The sequence below is a fragment of the Taeniopygia guttata genome, chromosome 4 (assembly GCF_048771995.1).
Source record: "Taeniopygia guttata chromosome 4, bTaeGut7.mat, whole genome shotgun sequence".
Lineage (NCBI taxonomy): Eukaryota > Metazoa > Chordata > Aves > Passeriformes > Estrildidae > Taeniopygia > Taeniopygia guttata.
Window position 1 is genome coordinate 17,248,304 of NC_133028.1, and position 23,875 is coordinate 17,272,178.

The 23,875-nt window shown below is 34.9% G+C and overlaps 1 protein-coding gene across 1 annotated transcript in view; it reads right to left on the minus strand.

The window, feature by feature from the left end:
* The window catches only part of ADGRA3 (adhesion G protein-coupled receptor A3), a 55,373-nt gene that overhangs the window by 11,953 nt on the left and 19,545 nt on the right, over window positions 1–23,875 (minus strand). The window contains exons 3-12 of the mRNA XM_030270849.4: window positions 20,664–20,735; window positions 18,589–18,660; window positions 17,632–17,703; window positions 16,086–16,246; window positions 15,010–15,223; window positions 13,930–14,094; window positions 7,072–7,273; window positions 3,831–3,980; window positions 1,317–1,478; window positions 837–1,040 (exon numbers count right to left, since the gene is read on the minus strand). Coding sequence (XP_030126709.4) covers window positions 837–1,040; window positions 1,317–1,478; window positions 3,831–3,980; window positions 7,072–7,273; window positions 13,930–14,094; window positions 15,010–15,223; window positions 16,086–16,246; window positions 17,632–17,703; window positions 18,589–18,660; window positions 20,664–20,735 — 1,474 coding nt within the window. The remainder of the gene's footprint in view (window positions 1–836; window positions 1,041–1,316; window positions 1,479–3,830; window positions 3,981–7,071; window positions 7,274–13,929; window positions 14,095–15,009; window positions 15,224–16,085; window positions 16,247–17,631; window positions 17,704–18,588; window positions 18,661–20,663; window positions 20,736–23,875) is intronic.

Consider the following 23,875-nt stretch of genomic DNA (forward strand, 5'->3'; position numbering starts at 1 on the left):
AGTTGGTATCAGTAAAGTATTACAAGTGTTTTTCCAGACTAGACTACTAGAAGTACTACTAGAAGTAGTAACCAACACAAGCAGAGAGAAATACTGCAACTGCGCACTAGTACAATTCAAAACAAAATACTGTGTACAAACAGGGTGGTTTTACTTGTATATAAATGATACTTGAGTGAGAAGCATGCATATAATTTCATAGAATTACACAAGCATAAACTGTAATATACATCCTGCAGTGACATTCAAGCAAATTAAGTGCTAAAAACAAACTGGTAACTTGGAAAATATAACTGAAAAAAAACCTTATATGGAATATGAGGAAGCGTTTCCATTTTATAGACACCCATATATAGATGTAATACATATAGGGGTGTGTGTGTCTATGCATATGCACACATAAAACTAACTTCTCATGTTCATCTTCCATTTTATGCATAATTACAGTATTACTCCGAGTAGAGTATTTCACATTTTTAAGGAGACTGCTAATGTTTGATTCAATACGTAATTAAGGTGAAAATAGAAAAATTAAGATATACTATTACAAACTAGGAAGCATATCGATCTCCATAATTATGAAAAAGTCTGAAAGGATCTTTCAACTTATAAAGTTACAATGAAGAAAACCACACCTACTTATTAAAATATGTGTCCATTAAAACAAATATTTTATAATCAAGCTTTATTATCCTTTATCCCTTTAATTCTTCTCAGTCATTTTGGATTACACAAAAATGCTAATTTAACCTTAGAAATTAGTAACAATTAACTTGCTTGCCAAATTATTCATATACATCATTAAAAAGTCAGCAGGGAAACAAAGAGCATCCCACCTTTAAAGCCAGACTTGACAGTGTATTTGAAACATTGCACTTAAAGCTTAGTTGTTTATCTAGATTTCCATCTGGGTCTCTTCTCCCATAATCACTGAGTCCTGTACGGTCTGATGTAGCCACTTTCTGAAATACTGTGCAAGTCATTCCAGTGAAACCAGCAGCCTTTATTACATAGGCCTCAAGAGCAATATTTGGAGAATACTGTGACAACAAAAATCAGACATGAAATGATTTTACACACCACAGACAGGATAATAAATAATCTGAAAGGGATTCTCTGTCTTCACAGAAAAACACATCCAGAAAACCATCTTGGTTTATCTGGCAGGTATAAATATTTTCAGAGTATTGCTCTACTCCCTTCAGAAATAGTAGACATTTCAGATAATGCCAGCATTTATTAAGAAAAATATAAAGCTATTCAAATTCAAGAGCAAGCAAAACCTCTTTTAAATAAAGAAATAAATTCATGCTTACAGTAGAATAAACTTGAGCTCCATTTGCAAGCCGGTACATAGCAATTTTCTGTAGACACTGCACAATTCTGGTGCAAGCCTTGGCTTCCCTTTGTGCCATCCACAGAACACGCTCATCAGCCAACATAATATTGCTTGCTATGTCCACCATGACGTCGCCAAGCTAACATGGAAGAGAAGTAAGACTCTTTTATAGGTATGAAAGCATTCAGCAGATAGGGTCATTATCAGATGTGAGTTGGTAGCCCAAAAAGCACAAAGAAAATGGTTGCACCTATTTCAATCACCTCATCATGTTGAGATATTGAAACACTTTGAAGAAAAATGTCATGCCAATAGAATTGTCTGTTAATATAGTACTTAGGAAAAAACCCATGATAAATATTTTATCAAAACAAAAGGGTATAATACTCCACCTTCTACTGTACTAATTACTTAAGAAGACCATTTACAAACAACTCAGAAATTAAAACTATAAATCAACTATAATACAGTTTGCATGTATGATAGAAGATTATAGGAAAAGAGTAAAATAGGCAAAAATTAGCATACAACCCTTCTGTTTTACCTCCTTTTAGCAAGTCAAACTTTTTTTTATTTTATTTTTTTTTGTTTGCATTCAAATTTGAATGACCTGATTTAGGTCACAGGTTTACATGAGAGAGACAGCAAATACCTATAGGTACCAGTGCTGCTTTTAAACCATTCATTTTATTGTTTTAAGTTCACAGTTCTCACCCTGCCTTCTGTATCTAAAACAAACACAGACTATAAAGGGAACTTATTTAGGCCACTCTACCAAAAATAATGAGCACCTACATTGAAAACACATTGACCTACATCAGATTTTCATATTTGAGGAACAGTGACAAATACTGGACCAAAAGCAAAGATGAGTAAAATTTTTAGTTAAATTGACCGAAATGTTATTGGTAGTGCCTAAATTTAGGGACTGGAATTTTCAGCTTAAAGACAGAAAGGGTAGGGTGAGGAAGGTATCTCCTTTAGTATGCAGGCTTACCAATTTTTTTTTTTTTTCAGAATATTACTAATAAGGAAATCTTTAAATATAAAGGCAAGAATTGGAATAAAGAAGTATTTATTATTTTGAGAACTGGCTCTCTATGGAACAGAATTTACAATCAGTAAAAATTCTTAACTAACACAGAGCCTTAAGTGGCATTTGCGGGCTGTAGTCCTTTTATTAAATCTTCAACAACAAAGTTCAATTAATTAAAAGTGTTTATCATTACTTATTACTACTTGAGAAATGGCAACAAGTTTCACACATCAATAAACAGTGATTTTAGAATAAAACAGCAGAATTCGCAGAATTCAAGTTGCTTCATATCTTTAAAATATATTACATTCTTTTTTTCTCCTACTTATCAAGGTATGAACAAGTTTTTCCAGCTGTATTTTAAATTAAGACAATCCACTAAGAACTTTCTGAACATTTGTCTTGTTTCTTCTAATATGAAAGTGCTAATAAATTGTTATTTATTGTACTAATATTTCAGAATAGCCCCTTTAGCACAAACTAGGGAACAAACAAGAAGATGGTGTAAGTGAATCAATATGAATAACAGTGTCAAGGACAAGTTCATAGAGTAACAACCTGAGAAGAAATCAAGCCTTATCAACAGCTACTAAAATTTTTACATGAAATTGTACTCATGTTCTTTAAATATACCAGCAAACCACAGGCTGGCTTCAAAACAAATCCACTGAGAAAAAAAACCTATTGTCTAAGATGAATATCCTCTAAGGAGCTCTGCAAAGGATGTAAAACTAGCATTTATGGTTTTCTGGGGGGTGAACAGGGAAAATTTGACCTTTTTTTTTATGCACGAGTTTAAACTCGAGGCATTGTGGTCTCCAAATTCCCAACATGCACTGTACAGTGAGATCAATATAACCTCTGTTCAGCAGTGAAACAGAGAGTTTCTACCCACTGGTGGGACTAATCAACTACCTGCATTTTTCTCCCCAACAATGAGCACTCTCTAAGATTTTGTTTTAATGTCTTTATGTTATATCCTGCAAGACAGAGGAGTACTGAAAACCTTAGAGATATGGCTCAATATTGAATAAAGACAGTCTGCCACAGTGGAAGGGGAGAAGATAAGTCTTGTTTTATTCATTATTGAGAGGATCTCTGAGGTTTTCATTATTTGCATTTTTAAATAAGAACGTACCAATGAAAACCTGTGTGACCCACTCCATATTAAATAAAAACAGACTTACTGTACCTATCTCCCTGCTCCAGTGCTGACCAGAGGTGTTACTCACATTACAGGTCCAGTGAATGCTGGATCATCTCAGCGCGAGTGCAAAGTCTGTGACCATGGGTCAGCAACTTCAGGGACCTACTAAACAAACAAAAACATGGAATAGAATCTGATAATCCACTAACTCAGTGCCTGCATCTAGTGTTGGGAAGATTTCACTGCTCAGAATATTTAAGGACAAACACTTTAGTTATCTTTAAAGTGATGGCAAATTATCCAGTTACCTCTTTATATTTTTCAGCAAATCTTCCAAATTTCTCTATCATTTCAGCCACAAAAATAACATCCATTTTATCAGAAAAATTTGCTGCTTCAACTGTGTAAGCCAAGAGCTGTCTTGCTGTTGCTACTGCATTAGTGAGGTTGAGCGGCATCTAAATAGAGAACAAACATAAGCATTTGAAAAAGGACAAGACAGAGACAACACTTCACCAATTAATAAATAGGTATTGATCCAAAGAGGAGAGCAATTCCCACAGGGATCGCAGTGTTTTGAGTAGCTAAGGACCACCACCTTATCGGTAAGCAAAAACATTTCCTAAAAGCCAGATAACTACTGTTTATACTGGCAGCCAGCAACTGGGTTTTGTGCTGTTGTCCTAGAAGGGAGAGAGGTATTACACCAAAAAAAGGAGAAAAATCCCCCCAAACAGTATTGTCAACTGCTTATTTTCATTTTCACCAAAGCCAAGGCATGACAACACAAACCTCTTTAAATACAGCATTTTCTAGCAAGAGAAGCCAAAACCAATTCAAACACACCACTGCCACAGCATTCACTCTCAATTCTGTAATTATAGGAACCATTTGGAATGGCATTCACACAAAAAAACAAGACACATCTCACTATGACAAAGGTCATGATTTCACTCCTGAAACAAACCCCATGCTGGAAAATTCTTCACTAAATAACATACAATATCCACATGCCTAAGCCAGCAGGGACCAAAAATGGGAAATTTTACATAGTACACTGGAAAGCTGTGTTAATGTTATCAGCTTATATTCAGATGCTGTTATCCATGATAATCCAAACTACAGAGGTTCTCTCTCTGGTTTTTGGTGTGGAGGTATCTAGTCTGCCCTACTGAATTTGAAAAGTGCCACATAAGCACAACTATATATTTGTCCTTGCCAGTCTTAGCACTTGTACATAAATTTCAATGTGACTAATGGAAGTTAATTTTGTGAATATGCTAAAAGTTATGTATTTAAAGTGCAAATAAATTTCAAAGTCATAACACATTGAACAAAGTCAACTTTTAAATTCAGACACTCTTTATGATTTCTTTGAACTTATTCTTTAATCATGAATTTCTTGTCACCTAAAACTGTACCTGTTCAATATACAAGCAAGAACAGTGGAATATGAATGCTCCTGTAGAATGTTATCAAGGTTTCATTTTATTTTACATGTGAACCTTACTTGATTTAAAATGTTTGGCGAAGTTCTGATGTTCAAAACAGCTCAACTACCTTTGTTCAAAAGCTATGAACGTGCTTGTAATATAATTACATGTAACATTAGTCTCAGAGACAAGAAGCTTCTATGCAAAATACTGCTAAAAATTCCAGGCCTACTACACATAAAAAGAAGGAAACTTTCATAAGTAAAACAACTGCCACATCCAAAACATTCCCCTTCTCCCTTTAAAAAAATTTCAGCATAGAATACCTGTGTACATTGGTTTTTGAGTAGACAGTAGGAGATTATCTACTTCACACATGAAAATTATTCTTCTGCTTTTCTGAAGAGACCAGTCTGATGCTTAAACTTCAAATTCCTAACACAAAGTTGGCAACATTTTTCCACAACCTGAAAAACGCTGGCTAACCAAAAGCAGTAATAACAAGCTTAAGTTATCTAAGCTCTTGAGCAGCTGGGCTAGGGTACATAGGCAGGAATGGCATTGAGTTGTCAAAGATCTTGCAGAAAAATGTGAATTCCCAGGTGAGAAAAAGCATTGAAGCTCTATTTAAACTAACACTCAACCTTTCTGTGTTCCAGAAAACGACAAAGTGATCCCCAGCATCATCTCTCTCCTGTTAACCAGTCATTAAGAAAGAATGAGCCTTCATTTGAACTTCATTTGAGCCCTCAAACCTGTTTCATGTGATCAATCCATGGCATGCACCTCTAGTGCTAGGAATGTAAAGTATAGTTATGATAACCTCTAAGTTTTTCTTGGGCCAGAACAGGCATTTTTTTTTCCTTCTCATCCCTGCCATCTTTGTTGGCCAGTGTTCAGGGGTCCTCAGGGAACCAGAGCAGGAGAACAAAAAGCTATGTCAGCATTATTAAGTACCTGAACACAGAGCAAGTCAGCCCATCTTACACAACAGGCAGTACAAATATTTTGCCTCAAACTGGAGTTAGCCCAATCAACTGGACATCAAGATTTCACTGTGTTTATAACTTTAAGACATCCCAAAGGGGAAAATACCAGTTTAGATCCAATTGTCCCAGTTAGAGGTTGAGGTGCTTCAGATAAATAGTGTGAATTTTTCCCTTAAAGAATGTGAGATGAACTGGAACACTCCAAACCCACACAACATGTAGAAATCCTACACTGGGCTCAGAGAAGCACCACTGCCCCAGGTTAAATGTAAGTGGTGCTACCAACATCATCAACTCCAGTGACCAAGCATTATTAATAATAAAAAAACAAAACAAAACAAAAAAAAAAAACAACCACCAAACTCCAAAACACCCCACCAAAAACAATCTCATATTTCCATGGTTTCACTTGTTGCATCCATGCGCACAAGTTGGAAAACAACCTTAAACCAGAAGGTCAAAGCTTTATGGAGTAACTTCCAACACGGCACTTATACAGACAAGGCTGGGTATATCACTGCAGAACAGCACTTGTAGGAGTGTGTATTAACTACATAAACCTCAAAATCAACTTGGAGCTGAAAAATTTTGTTTCATAGCTACAATTTAAATTCTAGAATACTCTCTTGGATCCTGGTAAGTGCTACCAGATAAAGAAACCTAGCTAATACTTACCACTTTCACTTGTTAATCCTTATCAATCATACTAAATCTATCAACAATTTACAGCAACCAAGGCAGAGCAGAGTTTGAGTACTCTCTACTACTGTAATGAAAAGAGCTGTTCTCATTACAGATTAAGCCTGCCTTGTTTCTTTATAGCACATGGGCAGAACAGGGCATCCAGCTGACAAAAATAATCATGACAAGCAATCCTCCTATGCTTTAGGTAAGTACAAAGAATAAAATCTTCCTTGCACTTTCAATCTAGAGGCACTCAAAGCAGATACTAAACCAAGCTTTTAACCTAAACCTGTAAGTTCCAGTATTGTCCTCAGAGGTATGTGTCCATTAAACCTATCTAGACTAGCAGTATTTCCAGCTTACAGAAGATAAAGGGTCTTCTGAGCTTTTATTTTCATTAATTAGATTTTCATAATTTGGTTTTACAGAAATGCACAAATTACCTGATTGAACATATAAAGAACTCGAGTCACATCATTTGCATACTGGCACCTGGAGTAGTCCTCGTCTGCCCAGTACCCTCCCCTGTCGCATCTGCGCCAGGCTCTTCTCTCATCTTGTGAGTTGCCAGGATATATCCCACTGCCAGCAGAATAACGTGTACACAGCAGGTATGCTGTGATGCCTGCCAGTGTTCTGGGCCACCTGGCGAGTCAAAAGGAAAAAAAGACCCTCACATTTAGACAAATTTACATGACAAGTAAATAAAAGGATTAAGCACTACAACATAAAATAAAGAGACACTCAAAACTAAGCATCTCTAAACTATTTAAAGGGCCACCTTGGCTCATCTTCAGCATTTTCAAGCTGTTCATATTTCTGTCTATTAACAAAATTAGTTCTAATGTTAGCATGCTTTTTTGAATTCTTTCATGAGGTTTCAGGTGGAGAGAAGAAGGTGCTTATAAAACAACTAAAAATAGTTTACAATTTTTTGATAAAAAAGCCTTGCCTACTTAATGAAAAATTCCCTGTTAACACTATAAAAACAAGTTGATACTCACTTTCTACTTGTCCTCTACATATGCATCAATACAACTTTCAAACAATTGCATTCATATTCATCCCAAACTGCAGATATGAACAGAAGACTACATTTGCAGTATTCAAGAAACACTAGTAGCAGTAGAACAACCACCCTGACCAGTTTTGCAAAAATACCAAATACAATTTAATGGGAAAAAATTTGTTCTTAATGTCAAGAAAGGAGAAAGGAATCTCTTTCACTCAAGGTATGTGAAACGATGTCCTTCTTAAGAAACCTCCTAACATTCTCTCCATTTTCTCCTCTAATTTTACTGCATATTTTATCTGTACAAAGATAACAAAAAACCCAGAAAATAAACTGCAATGCGTCTGTAATACACTGATCATTCATTAAAGCAGAACTGATCCAAGGAAAAAGAATAGAATAAAACCATGCCTGAATTAAGGTGCAATGCTGAGCAGACAGAAGGGACAAGGACAAGGAATGGCAGCCAGTCTGCCTGCCCCTGCTTGTGGCTCTCCACCCTGTTATATGCATAAGCAGTATTTTACCATTCAGAGCACTAATTCTTAAATTTTAGAAGCAAAAACCATACATACCTAAATTGCAGAATGCTCAGTATCTCAAATTTAAGAATTCAACATGTAACATTTAATTAAAACTGAGAGCAAGTGAGGTTCACTGATTCATCCCAGGCTTTCTGTAGTCTCCTTATGTCAAGCTCCTTTAAGAGTCTTTAGAGCTAACATAGTTTTATAAATTTTAAGTATTTCAAAGGGTCTTGGACAAAGCAGTTGAATCCAAAAATTAATTAGATTGGAATTGGTCAAACAAAAAAATTTGTTGGATTACACTGTGATTTTAAAGTTTGCTTTTATATCTGGACTGCATTATAGTAAATGGTCGTTTATTCACTACTATCATCTAAATTAAGAAATGCTAAGAACATAAATAAAGTAAACACCTTGAAGGATGTTCCATTTTCAAGAAATTAAACATTTAAGTAATATTGCCAACACAGAGAAACTGAAGAAGTCAGCACCATTTTCCCTCCTTATTAATCAATTAAGTAACTCCTCTTACTGAAGATGCTAGAATTTATCAGTTTTTCCTCCTGAGAGAAGATATCTAGCTCCAGGGATGGACTAAGGCAAAAACCTACACTACTCAAGTATATGAAGTGATAGAAAATATTAACCTTTTAGGGTATACTAGAAGTCTTCTCTATCTGAAGTTATTCTTAATTAATTCCAACAGAACAATTGTAACATGTTCAGTAATGGAAGTGAGACACTTAAGTAATAGTCAAAATGGCCTAAACTAAGTTTGGGCAAGAAGAAGCAAAAAGATATTGCTGGTGGCATCCCAGTATCACACAAGTCACTGCAACAACCATAAAAGTATTCTAAGTTGGTAAGAGAACTAATAGGAAAAGACTAGATGATAAATACAACAAACTAAACTAGGAAGAAAGGACTTAAATTTAACTACCTTTTGTAACAGCTTTGACATTACAGATCAGCTCTCCATATTGTAGTATGTAGCAACATAATAATTATATGCATAATTATGTATCACATAATTTCATTAAGAAATGGAGATTTGTTATTATGGCCATCACTAGAGTAATTGAATGCTAGAAGAGACAGAAGATTATCTAGATATCCAGCAGAGCTTCATCCAGCCCAGCAAATATTAGTTCACCTACACTAAGGGCCTCAGCAGCCTTAGGTAATTAAGACAAGAGTCACCATCAACCAATACCAGAAAGGAAAACTTATACCAGATTTGATGACAATGGAGGTAGTTAAAAGAAAGAAGAAAAGCATTTAAAAATAATTAGCACAGATTTTAAATGCCTAGAATCATACTGAGGTATTTCAGAGAATGTAAATTAATTAAAAGAATAGATATAGATTCTGCAATGGTAACATAAGGATTTTAACATCTTTTTAACTTTAAAGAAGGCAAAAGAAAAGAGAAAAATCTTCCTCAGAAAAAATTACAACAACATTGTGAATTGCCACAATTCCAGTAGTAACCTTAGTGCAATGTTACATGCACCTCAGCAAGCTAACAAATGATAGACTGGATCATGTCTGGCCAACTCTGATCATGGAGAGAGCACATTATGCATCTGCTGGGAAGGGAGGGAGGGACAGCAGGATACGATATATGTACACTTATCCAAGTCTCTGAAATGTCAGCAGCGACAAATTGAAATAGACTCTGATTCAACACGGACTGGAAAAACAAGTACAAAGATGAAATACTTCTGTGCTCCCAATTTCTATGTATTTATAATAAGCCTTCAGAGAACTGAGCCAAAAAGAAAACAGGCAGATGAGGACAACTAATAAATCAGCTGGCACAGCTGCTATGAGACATGCAGGCCCACAAATACCTTGCATAATACACTCAAAGCTCCACTTCTAGAATGTGAAGTCAGGTTTCCAAAACACTGGACTATCAAAACATAATTTCCAAAATCATTTATCAATCCTGAAATTTTTATATTAAGTTTCAACATCAAAGATGCCACTTTGAAAGGGGTATTTGTCTCTGTCTTTACAGTTTTCTAGAAGTTGTATTTTTCCAAAGCATTTTCAGTAGAAGTGTGGTCAGCTCAGTTTTCACTGAATGTATCACATTACAGACTGAGTGTCACTTGGCCTTGGAATAATTTAAATTCTGCGGTCCTGACAGAGGTTTTATGACACAACCTCCAAGACAAATATTTTAACTGAAATATGGCACATGCTGTTCCTTTTTCTCACTATTGACATCTAATGCTAAAGAAGTAGAAAACAAAACAGAGTTTCTCTCTGGTTTCTCAGACTAGCACTCAAATGTAAAACAGATTTTTCAGGAGAGCTTTAATTACTATGCTTTTAAACAAGTATTATTTCTAAGCTGTATATTCTAGAACTTCTATAGCCATCAAACAGAAAAGAAGTGAGAACACTACTTCAAAGGTTATTAGATTATCTCAAGGTTATTTGCCTTTTCTCCCTCTTCTTATCTCCACTTTACCTATTTTTATTACCCCTTTCTTTCATTATTGTTCTTTCATTCTGAGTTTACTTCGCACTCATGTCCCTACACAGCATTTTACCTTCTTTTGCCATGATTTTCTCAAAAGATTACAAGCGATGCCAGGTAATCTTACAGTCTGTGCTACCTTTAGAACAAATTTAAATATGCACAGAAACATTTTACTATTTTTAAATACTAATGTATTACTTGTATAACTATTTAGAAAGCTTTCTACTAAACCGGACATAAAAGGTGAGCAATTTAAAAGTCAACAGCTTTGTGCCATAAACTCACATCACAAAAACAACACAAATTCACAGCGCCATGGAAACACTTTCAAACACCAGTGTCCCTTCTCCTCTTTCCTCTCCCATGCACAAAAGCCCTTGTGCAGGTACAAGTTACTTTGTAGCCCAGTGGTGAATGAGAGAGGGGAACTGATTTTAGCTTTAACTACATTTCCCTTATTTCCTAGTTTTGCTAAATGAATGTTAAGCTGTACCATTCTCAGTCATGAACTGTTTCTTCCCAATACCTGTATGACATGACCTAAAGAGGCATTCTCCAGTTTCCAAGAAGTTAGGACATCCTTCCAGCAGAGCTCAAACTGTGATTAATGGCATGAAATTCTTACCATGCAAACTAAGGATATATAAGTTTGTATTCTTAATTTCTTGTGAGTCTAAACTTGAAAATCTTTCAGAGTTTACCCAACTGCTAGCAGAAGGGCAAATCTGTGCTGTATTAACACTCTTATTTCATTACTCTGTATAATTAGGTGCTCAAAATTTATCACCAATACATGAGTATAGACAGCTCTGGGGGGAAAGATGGTTCATTTACGTTTAAGCACTTTTATTTCATTTCAGGGGGAAAGAAAAAGGCAGACCATGAGATTATAAAAGAATCCTTTCTTTCATATATATTAATTCTGTTTTGAAAGCACTCATTTCTTTAAACGAAGAGTAACTTTCAGTTACAAAGTTATATGAATTTTTATATCACAATTTCATTACCTTACAAATAGTCCAGTCTCTTTTTATTACATCTTAGTAAATCTCTAAATTCAGCATGATAATTACAGTTTTAAAATATATTACACCCAATGAGTAAAACTTTTCAAAAACGTAATTCTTAAAAAAGAACTCTATCAACTACAAGCATAAAATTATGCTAAGCACAACAGTTAAAGTATTTGCTGAAGTGGAAGTATTTTAACATGCAAACTGTATTTTCAATTAATCATTGATTGTAAAATACTCAAGGAGATTATCTGAGTAAAACTTAGAATATTTAAATTAAAGAAAACAGATTCCAGGATAAAGTTTTTGCCCAAGCTTTACAAACTATGCTGAACTAATATCGAGCCAAAGACACTGAAGACAAACACCCTCCTTTGCTATCCCATCTCTGCAGGGATAAAAATGTAGATGCCAGTTTTGAAACACCATTCAGGCTAAAATGACTAACCAGTTCCAACTAAAAAAAAACCTATAAAATCAAATACACCTAGGATCATTTACAGCCATCTGCTCAGAACCATTTTCTCCGTAGTCAAAGCCTTATTTCCATATGCTCTCAAAGGTGAAAAATTACTCTTTATTATTACTCTACCCTAGCTACAAGAGGAAGTCTGTTATAGCAAACCCAGACACAGCGAACTTTTTGATAAGCTGAACATTTCCTGGAATCTTATTTCTTTCTACTGAATTCCAGAGGGGATAAATCCTATTACACTGAACAGTCACTGAAAAGCATAGGTTAATTTAATGGAAAACACTTTGAAATAAGCCTTTACCATCTGTTTTCACCTCTAATGGCAAACCAAAGAAGAACAATTCACACTTGTATCATAAAAAAAAAGCATAAGTGATTTAAATAGATGTGTTCTTTGATGAATACAACCTGCGTCTGTTTGACTTTCTTCACCTTTTATCTAAAGCAGGAAGTGCTGCTTTTCTAATGTAAATGCTTATCCCTGCAGTTGAAACCCTGACAGTGTAAAAAGAGAACATGCACAAAGTTACTTATATAAATAATTCCCTACAATGTGGAAGTGAAGTTCTTCAGTAATTCTAAATTGTTTCTGTGCAGCAAGTGATCTTAACACTAATTCCTTACTAACAGTTCCTCATACTCACCCTTCTAAAATTGTCCAAGTGATGAACATAAAGGAGATCAGCTTGGAAATAATGCTCTCAGCCAGGACTTTAAGTGAATTTTTGTTACAACTGGAGGTCTTCTGCAGTTGAAAGCTTGTTTTTCCCTCCCCGCAAAAAAACTAGGTCCCTGCAACGTGGTTGAACTTACTTTTCATTTCTTAATATAAAATACACATGGTCTTAGATCAGCTGTATACAAAGAACATGACTTTGAAAACTCTAATGCACACAGGGTAAGGAAAAGTTTCTCACTGTAAACAAAAGACCAAGCAGAAGATCAACACAGCCAAGCAGCATAAGAAAAATGAAATGAGTGGATAAAAGCAGTTAATACAACATTAAGAAGTCCTATGCACCATAGTGAACACAATGCTATTGCAGACACTAATTCTCAGTAGGAACTACTGCAGGAAGGTAAAATACAGAGTAGTCATAAAGGGAATTACCTTACTTATAGAGAATCTATACAGAAGCTATCTGTTACAGCTGGCACCTCCAGGAGTAACGTGTTGTTAGAGTGACCAGCAGCAGAAAGATCAGAAAAGGGAAAACAGGTGAAGAGGTAAGAACAAAAGATAAAATACTCTGCAACACTCAACACAATGGAACACCACAGCTACCACTACAGTCCCAACAATCATTAAAAGAAAGCAGCACCATTCTTATTGCTTACTCTAATACTCACGGGGGGAAAAAGATCCAAACTATGTTGCATATTTCTTAAATAGTTGCCTATTTTGTCATATAGGAGCAGAAGGCTTTTAAAAATAGAATGATAACCTGGCAGAAATCCCCCTGTCAGTATGTGGTCTAACTTTATCTTAGAGGTAATCTACAAAAGTTGAACTATTCCAATACTTTCATTTATATATTTCAAGTATCATAGGTTAGTTTCAGTATCTTTCAAGGATGTGCTACCAGGCAAAGTGTATAATATTTCATAGTATAATTTCTTGCACTTCTGTCAACACACAGTAATTTAGAATTGATAAAACACCAACATTTACAATTAAACATTTACATTAAACATAGGTGCCTCTAATGCATAAAATCTTAGTTAGAAGTGAAATTAAAGGGACTTTTTTTTACTCGGAAAAAAACCTGAGGTTACTAACCTGAAATCCCCTTTATTGTTCACAACCCTCTCTGGAGGGCAGTACTGTGCAGAACTTTCTAACACGACAATGTCTACTGTCCTTGTGTTATTCCCACGTCTGGTTTGTACATGACAACCCCAGTTTCCTGTGGAGCCAGCCTGAATGTTTGAGATTGTTAGTGCACTGGAAACATAAAAGAAAAGAATAAAATCAAACAGTCTTGCAATAACATTTATATAAGCTTTTGCCAAAAGATGAATTAAGTACAGAAAGACAATGGAAGAAACATCAAATTACATACAGCAATGAGTGATCTTATAAACCAGAGCGATTTACATCTCAATGTACAGCAATTAACAGAGAAGTATTTACTATTCTTCAGGCTTTTAGTTTTGCCAAGGTAAGAAACAAAAAGAATAGCCATAGGAAAAAGCCCCCAGACTCCAGAAAGGAGATGATAAGTCCAAATCCCTCAAGTGTTATCATTGCTATTCAAGACAAAATTTTCATTTGTTTAGAAAGGCCAAACAAAAATAAATTCCCAAATGCATAATTTATTATAAACATTGACGCTCTAATTTACTAATACAATTACAGGATATAGAACCACTCGATAGATGCTGAATAAGTCAACAATCTGCTGCAGACAGAATAAATTATACTTGCAGATCTCTGCTGTGGAACAATATTAACTGTGGTGTGCTCAAAAGGAAGAGTAAAGAATCCATGAGCAATTCAGTTAAATGCTTTGTTTCCAACATTTTTGTAATTTTAACATTCCATAAAAATGAATGTATCCTACCACAAATGTATTTTAAACGAATGCATTGGGTGAAACTTACAGAAAATTAAAATCCAACTGCAACTTCCTCTAGCTAATCCTATTTTAAGCATGTAGGTTGGACCTATCAAATCTCTAGACCTCCTTCCTCCAACTTTATTGTTAATAGGAGATGAAGATTACTTCTCTGCTAGGGATGTTTCTGTGTACATGTTCAGTCAGTGAGATATGAGAGGGCCTTACTGGTTATGGAAATAGTCACTAAACCAGAGCAGAAAGTAAGAAGCAGGAAATACATTTTCTCACTATGGATTCACCTTGCAATCAGTGAGCAGTTATGAATCATGTTTTTTTCAACAAATATACCCTGGGACTCATCAGTTTCCACTATCTTCCCATCCTGATACCACAAGACTTGCATGTCTTGATCAATATATGAAGCCATACATTGGAAGGGTAGACTGTCTCCTTCAAAAACCACCTGACGATGAGATGGAGTCATATAGAAAGATGGTAATTCAAGCGGCGGTTCTAGAATTCAAGACATAAAACCACAATTAACAGCAAGAATCTATTATAGAGCTAATTTTCAAAAGAGGAGAAAGATACACTAAATGGGTATCAATTATTTATATATCAATATAAAGTTGCATCTTATAAGATGCATATAAAAACTACATTTATTGCATTGGATATTGAAAAACACAAACTATCATCATATTCTTTTCAAAATGTGTATTCCTTTACTGTAATATATTTCAAGACTCCTTTGCATCCCATATCTAAAACAATGGAAAATACAAATTTGAAGGAAAAATGTAATTATGCATTTTAGGTCTTCCCAGTTTTTCATTTTGACTTCAAAAATTACAGTAACATATGAGTTTTTATTTTTAAGTTGGAATAATTCCAATATAAAAAAAAGAAGTAAAGCATGGTCATGGCTTTATCACAATAAGAAGAGAATTACAACACAGGAAAGTAATTCATAAAATGAAGATCTTTTAACTTCAGAAATTTAGGGTTAGAATAATTCATATATCTGAAATCACATAGCTAGACCTAGGAAAGAAACTACCGGCTTCTGATTCCTCCTGTGCCATTTAGGAAAAGATCTCTGAAAAATATAGATTAGCAGGAAAAAGGTGTTCGTCAATAGAGTTATTTATCCTTTGTTTCTACAAACTAACATCCACCATCATCAATTTATTTATTATTTATTTCCAAAATCAAGCAATAATGAATCACAACTCAAGATCAACCTTTGAAAATGAGTCACTATTACCACTGTTGAATTTTAGGGAAATTAAACAAAGCAAAAAAGTCTGTTCACTAATATTAACAGAACATGGAATGCGTGAGAAAACAAGCTTCAGTTGCCTGGACTGCTTACCACAGGTGAGAAGTTCCTGTTTAACACCAGTCACTGTCTGTGACTGAAGTGACTTGGGATAGGCACATTTAGTCTCACGTACAGTTATGTTTCTTTCCTTTAACCACTGATGCATCCACAGTATGTTGCAATCACAAAGAAGATAATCAGTCTGAAATTCTCTGCAAAAAAACACAGGCATTTTCGCAGACAAACTGCAGAATTCCAAGATCTGAAAGCTTGACTTTAACAGCTGTACCACGCCTTTCATTGTCACAGACAAAAGGGCAACAAGCTAAATCTAGACTACCTACTGGAAGTTATACTAATCCTCTGCAAACTGTACTCTGAGAACAAAAGGACATATTCCCTCAGAAAAGGAATCCTCTCCATAAATACGAGGAACATCTAATACCAGTACATGAAAATAATTCTAGTAATTTCTTCCATGGAAAGTATTCATGCTACCTCAAACAAGCAATTAGAAAGAATTGCTTGAATGTGCACTATTATAACCTAAGAAGACACTTTATTGCTTCACTGTAGTGCTCAAATGAGTAAAACCAAAAGAAATAAAAATAGCTCCTCAACTATTTCTCTTTTCAGAAGCACTATTCACACGATTTTATTCTGCTTTACACTAAAATAATAAGGCTTTTAATTTACTCAGTCTTCACCTATATAATTCAGTACTTTCTAGTAAAAAGATATACCAAATCCCCTATAGATGTTTGCTGAAGTCAGCTAAATTAAGGGATTAATTAATTAATTAGATCTGTTCCGAAATTAGTATTTTATCTGTTTAGAAACAGGTAAAAATGTAGCAAAACATGTAGCTATGTCTACACTGATTTTTACCTCTAGTGAAAACATTTTCTTTTTCTTCTTGCAGATGTCTAGAGTATAACACATCACAGGCAGAACACTACAAACACTAAATCAACATTCCTATGAAATCCCATTTGGTGTTTGTTCACATTAATTCCTCCAGATAGCCACTATTTTAATAGCAATCGTTCTAGCCAGGTTCTCTTGTCACATCTGTGGTGTTGTTAGACAGCAACCTTTATGCAGACAACTAAAATATCAGCAATAACACTTTATGAACAATTAAAGGGATGAAGGAGGTGAAGAAACATTCTCCTTTATAAATATAAACAAGTAAATAACTCAGTGTCAAACCCAGAAACCAAAGCCTTTGATTAAGTCCCAGAACAGTGAACCAACTGTCATGACTACCAGGGAAAAGCATAAGCTAATCACCAGCACATTTTTTTTTCATTTACTTTCTTTCTTACACAAGATTACAACTTATGAAACCAAGAGAGAGAAAAGGAATGTGAGGCAGATATTTACCCACTGTTATGTGTAACAAAACTATAGTGTTCATCAAGGACTAAGATCTTGCTTAGAAGTATTTAGTCCTTTTGCTATAAAGGTGTAAAATGCTATTTATTTACTATAAATTAATAAATTACACATATAGAATAAAACTTTTGGAAGCCCAGATGAGAAAATGGCTTTGTTTTTTCAGAATACTGTAGGACTAGATGCAGCAAGTACTTACAGAGACTTCAGTGAACCAAGATGATCAAATGTTCCCTGTGTAAGTGTAGAAAACAGATTTCCAGAAAGATTCCTGAGAAATAAAAGTATGTCCATGATATGAACTCATCCTCAGACAAGTGACATATGAAATAAAAAAAATTCTCTTCAATATAACTCTATCTTTAAAAGTTACAAGGTACTATTACAACACTCTAATTAGTTCACAAGAATATAAGAATAATAATCAGGTCTCAATAGCCTAGCAAATAAACTGTTCTCTAATACTTCTCGTTTAGGTGAAGAATTTTAAGATTGGAAAAAAAAAGTAAATGCAGAGACTTTACTTTTATTTAAAGCAACAACTGGCAGATGTTGAGCATAGATTTCAAGAAGTGTAAAATTAATTTTGTTGTTCACAGTGAACTGGTGTCTTCCTATTAATATGCTCTAAGAAGCATGTTCAATCTATCAGAATGCCTTTTTAAAATATTAACCATACCACTTTCTGTGTATCAGTGAAACCACTATGTGTAAGAAACTAACAACCAGGGCAAAGAAATATTTCATAATCTTTACATGTTATTCTCTTCAAGTAAATGAAGGACTTCTAAACATGCAAGACTGCCAGCAAAACAGACTGACAGCAATGCCACTGTAGAAGGCATGGATACTGAAAGTGTCTACATTGCTGAAGTATTTTTTTAAAGAAAATATTTTGTACAGTCTCCTTGTCTCCATCCCAGCTACACATTCTATGGAACTGGAAAACGTCTGCAAGGCCAGCAGATCACTGAATAGCGTGGTTTGGGTTGGCCCCAGCACATGTTTTTAAGCTTGCTACTGAGTAACAAACCACAACCATAGGCACTGGCTGTCTTTCAAGAGCACACTTAAATAAACTACTCCCCTTGAAACAAAGGTTAACTTACACAAGGCTAAAACTTAAGTGTATTTATGCAGGACAAATTATACTTACAATCTAATAAGGTTTACAAGTCCTCTAAATATATCTGCATTCAGGCAGCCTATTCGGTTATTAGTTAAGTCTCTATAAATAGAAAAAAGAAAAAATTGGAACAAGCTGGTTTATTTCCAAATGACATACAGTCCACTAACAGAAGCATTTGAACAAAAATTCATGAGTAACAGATTGCACCACATGTATATTTGGTCTTTTCCAGGAAAACCCACAAGGTACTGCTATAAGGGTATATAAACATACACACAGACTCCTTAATCCATCTCTTAACTAATTATAGTTTGTCCATATACAATTCAACAAGTCTAGACTAACCCACAAATTCCCTTAAACAGTCTTGGCTTACATCCCTACCTAGCAAATTTCCCTATTTGTGCAATATGAATATATATGTGTGTATAAATATATATATATATATACACACAGAGTACATCACTTAGTTTTTAAACATGTCAGAGACCTATAATAGTGCATTTATTATACATAAAAAAGACCACTCCTATAATTATACTACAATAAGCACTTAAAAGTTATATATTTTTCAGTATAGATCTCAAATCAAATTGCCAAAAATTCTTAAAGTAATAAAAATTAATTTCAAGTAATAATAATACAGAATTGGTCCTTTCATTTTACTTTTAAGGTTTTCTGAAGTGCAATTACCAACATACATTCCTTTTAAGTGAACCAGATCACCTGATCAGTTACAAATTAACATATATACTCTAAAAATTTAGGAAATAAACAGGATGGGGGAGGTAGTACCAAAATCACTATGACTTAAAAGCTATAATAATATCACAAAAACCTGAAGAGTGTTTTAAAAAAAAAGAAAAAAAGAAAAAGAAACGGAAAGCAAAAGTTTTTGTTATTCAAGTTCCATCTGGTACAGAACTTTTACAGCCAAAGCATAAATCCCCCAAAAATATGTTAATGGGAATGTTGGCAAAACCTTAAATAAAGCAGCATTAATAGTGCTTGTAACTTCAGTGTAGTGCAAGCGACTCTGTTCCACTGTGACCTTTGGAAAATAAAAATCATGAGTTTAACATTCAACAAAACAAGACTTGATGGAATCAAATCTCTGAACAAACATCCAGCCAGCGAGGTTTCACTCAAGTACAAATAAAAAGGAATAATACAAGCAACTGTCAGAACAAGGGAGGCTGCCAAGCCACAAGCAGCGGATGTTCTTCAGTCATAAGACTGAAAGCAGACTTTGTTTTATATATGCGTGTGATATATGAAACATGTATGTTTACAAAAATTCAGAATTTTAGAAGCATATAATGTACTTAGGTGGGTGGAGGGAAACATATATAGTTTATTTAGTAAACTTGTAGAAGTAGAAAAAACAATTTGTAACAGAACACATAGGAATGTAATTTGTTGGGTAGAACAACTTGTAACAGAACAAATAAGAATATAGTTACTAGGTAAAGGCCATAAAGGTAAGATTATATATTGTGAAAACTCAGTAAAGCAAGACTCGAGTATTGTAGAAAACCAATAAAGCAGAACCTTTTACTTAAGGAGCCAGCAAAAACCAGGCTCCTGGTTTTGGCCAGGACAAACTGACCTGAGAATTAGCCAAACCTCCACTGTGCCTGCCCAGAGACCAGGTCAAAAAGCAAACACCTGAGGAAGACCTCTTACTTCATCAAGAAGACCCCTGCCCACGACCACCAGAAGACACCACAGAATAATAATTATAGTATGAAGTGCAAAGAGGAGGAGAATGGGTAGGCAATGAGCGGGCAGGGAGGCGTGAGCTTGTGGGATCAATGTGTGTTTAAACCTGGAACCTATTTCACAGGTACAGATGTATGGTGGAAATACCCCCCATGTATCCAGCTAGAATTAAAACATACCTGCTTTACAATTTTAATTGTAAAGTCCTTATTCCGCAACACATGTGTATATATTTAGACAGCATATATATATACACATATATATATAACTTTTAATATATAATAACTTTGCTGTCTAAACTTCCAGAAGCTAAGACTTACTCTCTCTGAGGAGATTTTTATTTGTTTTGTTTAAACTGACTAACTAGATATAATACTTACAGTCTTTTCAAAGACGAAAGCCCCAGAAAAGCTCCTGGATCTATGGTACTAATAAGATTGTTCTTAAGATCCCTGTGGACAAAAATTAAGACATAGCATTTACCATAAATTACGCTTTAAAACAGAGATATTCATAAAGATACATGTAACTTGTCTGAATTTGCTTAAGAACCTCAAAAAACCCCACCCAAACCCAGCCCCCTCAAACAACCCAAAACCACCCAACCCCCTCAAAAAAACTCAGAACAAAGCACTAAAAAAACCCCAACACATTTTTACTTTCTCCAACAAAATCTTTCAAAATTGGAAAAAATGATATTTTAGCTACAAGGAGGAACAGAAACAGCATGTGTATTCCATTAAACATTCTATCAGTTTGTATCACATGAAATAATATAGCCTCAAAGACACACAGTGTGAACAGGTTACAGCTATGCAGGGTGAGACACCTGTTTATTACACAGTATGATACTGTGTAGCACACATTGTCTTCTGTAGCCTATCCAATTTTCAATTCTTCAGTAACACCTAACATCTACCAAAAAAAGCAAAACTTGATCTTAAAAATACACCAAAGACCCAATACTGAAAATTTCCACTTATGTTGTTGGCACAATAGCAAAGCCCTGGTTGAAAATCCCAAATACAGCTGGTGAAAACATTTCAGAGCAAATTTCAATCTAAAGTTTATAGAGACTGTAAGGAGAAATGTAAAGCATCCATTCAATTAAACTGCTTTATTAATTGTACAAGTGATATAGGAGTTTTAACTCCTAACTTGAGATATTCTGCAGATACAGCTTAATTTCAAAGGACACAGAAAGCAGCTGATAGCACCTATACAGTTCTGAAGAACTTTATCACTGCAAAAATGCTAAAATTACTTCCACGTCCCTAATCACACTAGATTTTATTGTACTACTATCTGAAACTTCAGAAACGCTTATTACTATATGCAAAGTTTCTCACTCCTTGGTCATACCCAAACACTCTAGATTTGACAAGAAAAATAGTACTTTCATTCAAAAGCAGTGATTGCATTGCAAGAGTAGAAAAAAGATCTCCTACATCTACCACAACATGAATAATTCTGCTTGAAAGAGAACTGTACAAGAGGATTACATCTACCATGACACAGATACGCATGAGTAAAAATATAATTCATCCCAAGATTTCACAACAGCATTTCCTGCGGACAAATTAACCAGTCATGGTACAACAGACAGCGTCATGGCACATGGATCACGCTTGAGTGCTCTACCTGAACATTTTAAGTACTTGAAATACATTAAATTCACCTTGCAGTAAAATAATTTTCATATACACACTTCTCTTAACTTTATTTTCTTCCCTTGCTATGGTGGCAGGAACTGCCAAGTCCTTCCAGCGCAGTAGTACCGGAGCCTGAAGAACTGGCTCTTTTGGGCATATAAACACCCTGTTATACCAGACCATGGCAAATCTAAGACTAATAAAAGGTATTAATCACTCATTTACCATCAATCTTTGAAGTAGAGAAGAAAAATTACTTACTCTTCATATTTCCAATTTTGATTTAAAATCATGCAACTCCCACTTAAAACCTCACTGTTGAAACCACTGAGGGAGAAAAACCTTCACAACATGCCTTGGAAATCCACTAGTCTAGACTATCAGGTATCTTTGATTTCACTCTATAAATTCAAAGAGTACTCCCTGATACAGCTCTTTCATAAATCCACAGAAGTGGATTCATATCAATGAATGTCCAAACTGTTAAGACTTTTCTCAGATTGGGAGTCTGGTTGGTTTTAACCTTCGCAGTGGCACTCATTGGGTAGGCACTAGCTGTATATCAATCTACCAAAAAGTATTTGCAGAGGAAAACTCTGAAACAAAAGAGATACCAAAAGATCTCAAAATTAACAGTGCTGACATGTCTATCAACTCTTCAGAAACAGCGAAAGATGTTAATGCAACATAAGCTGGTAGCAATAACAGGACTGCAGATAGGACAGTCTTTACTGTGGTGGATAAACCAACAAACTTGTATTTCTCACATAAAAGGGACATGGGGAGACAACTTTATTAGAAAGTTGTTTGGCTTTAATATTTTTGCTGGTTTTAACACCAACATTTATATAAACTATATTTTAGTTTTAGCAACAGGAAATTAATAATTTCAGATGTTGATTTTTCTTTGGCAAAGCTCAACCAACAAGATACATCTATAGATATGTATTTGTCCAAATGGAAGAAAATCTCTCCGAAAGAAATGGAAAAAAGGATTTGAGTTAGGGTAACATCTTTTCTAATAACTTATCTTCCACCATCAAGAATCCTTCTAAAAAACAAAACAAGGAAAACAAACAAAAAATCCCGAAATAAAAAAAACCATGCCTGATGCTGAAATCCTGGATGCTAAGAATTTTTGACTTTCTGTGCTGAAAGGCACAGACCCACAAGAAAACACTGCATTTGACCTGAGGCTGTGGAGAAGACTTTAAAAATTGATTGATAGTACTGGGATTACTGGGTATGTAGCCAGTTAGAAGCGTGTAATATCACAGGGTGGAAAACTTAAGAGTTTGGGGTTTTAGAATACAGAAATAAATATGAAGCAAGATGGAGGTTTTGGGGCAGAGACAGGTTGTTCTTCCTTCTTCATGGGTTTGGGTGATGTTTTGTGACTGGATAGAAGAGTCCGCATTGCGGGCTTTGGGGGATCAGTTATCAGGTTAAAAAGGAAAATAATCTAGGTGTCTTTTCTTAATTGGATAGTTGAGTTTTAAAAGACTTTGTAACAAGAGTTAGCTAGCCATTCTGTGCCTTGCTAATGAAATGCTGCCGAACTCGTGGTTGTGAGACTTTCACTGATAAGAAATAATAAACACCCAAGTCTGAACATGGAATACTGTCTCAAATGCCTTCAATCCTGACCTCAAGAAACAGATAACCCCCCACCCCACAAAAGCCAACCAACCAATCAAAGAAAAACCCCAAAAAACCAAACAAAAACCCCTACCCCCCTAACAACTCAAATTGCAGGCCAGGCAGTACAGCAATCTTACACGGAGAATCTATTAAAAGATTCTTAATTTTCTCCTAATTCTAAATAACACTGTAAATAAGGGTACCCCATATTCATCAGTGAAGGCCACTAACAGATGTTAGGATAGTAGAAAAATTTAGGTTTCAAGGGATGTGTTGAGGTCAGTCATATACTCCAAATT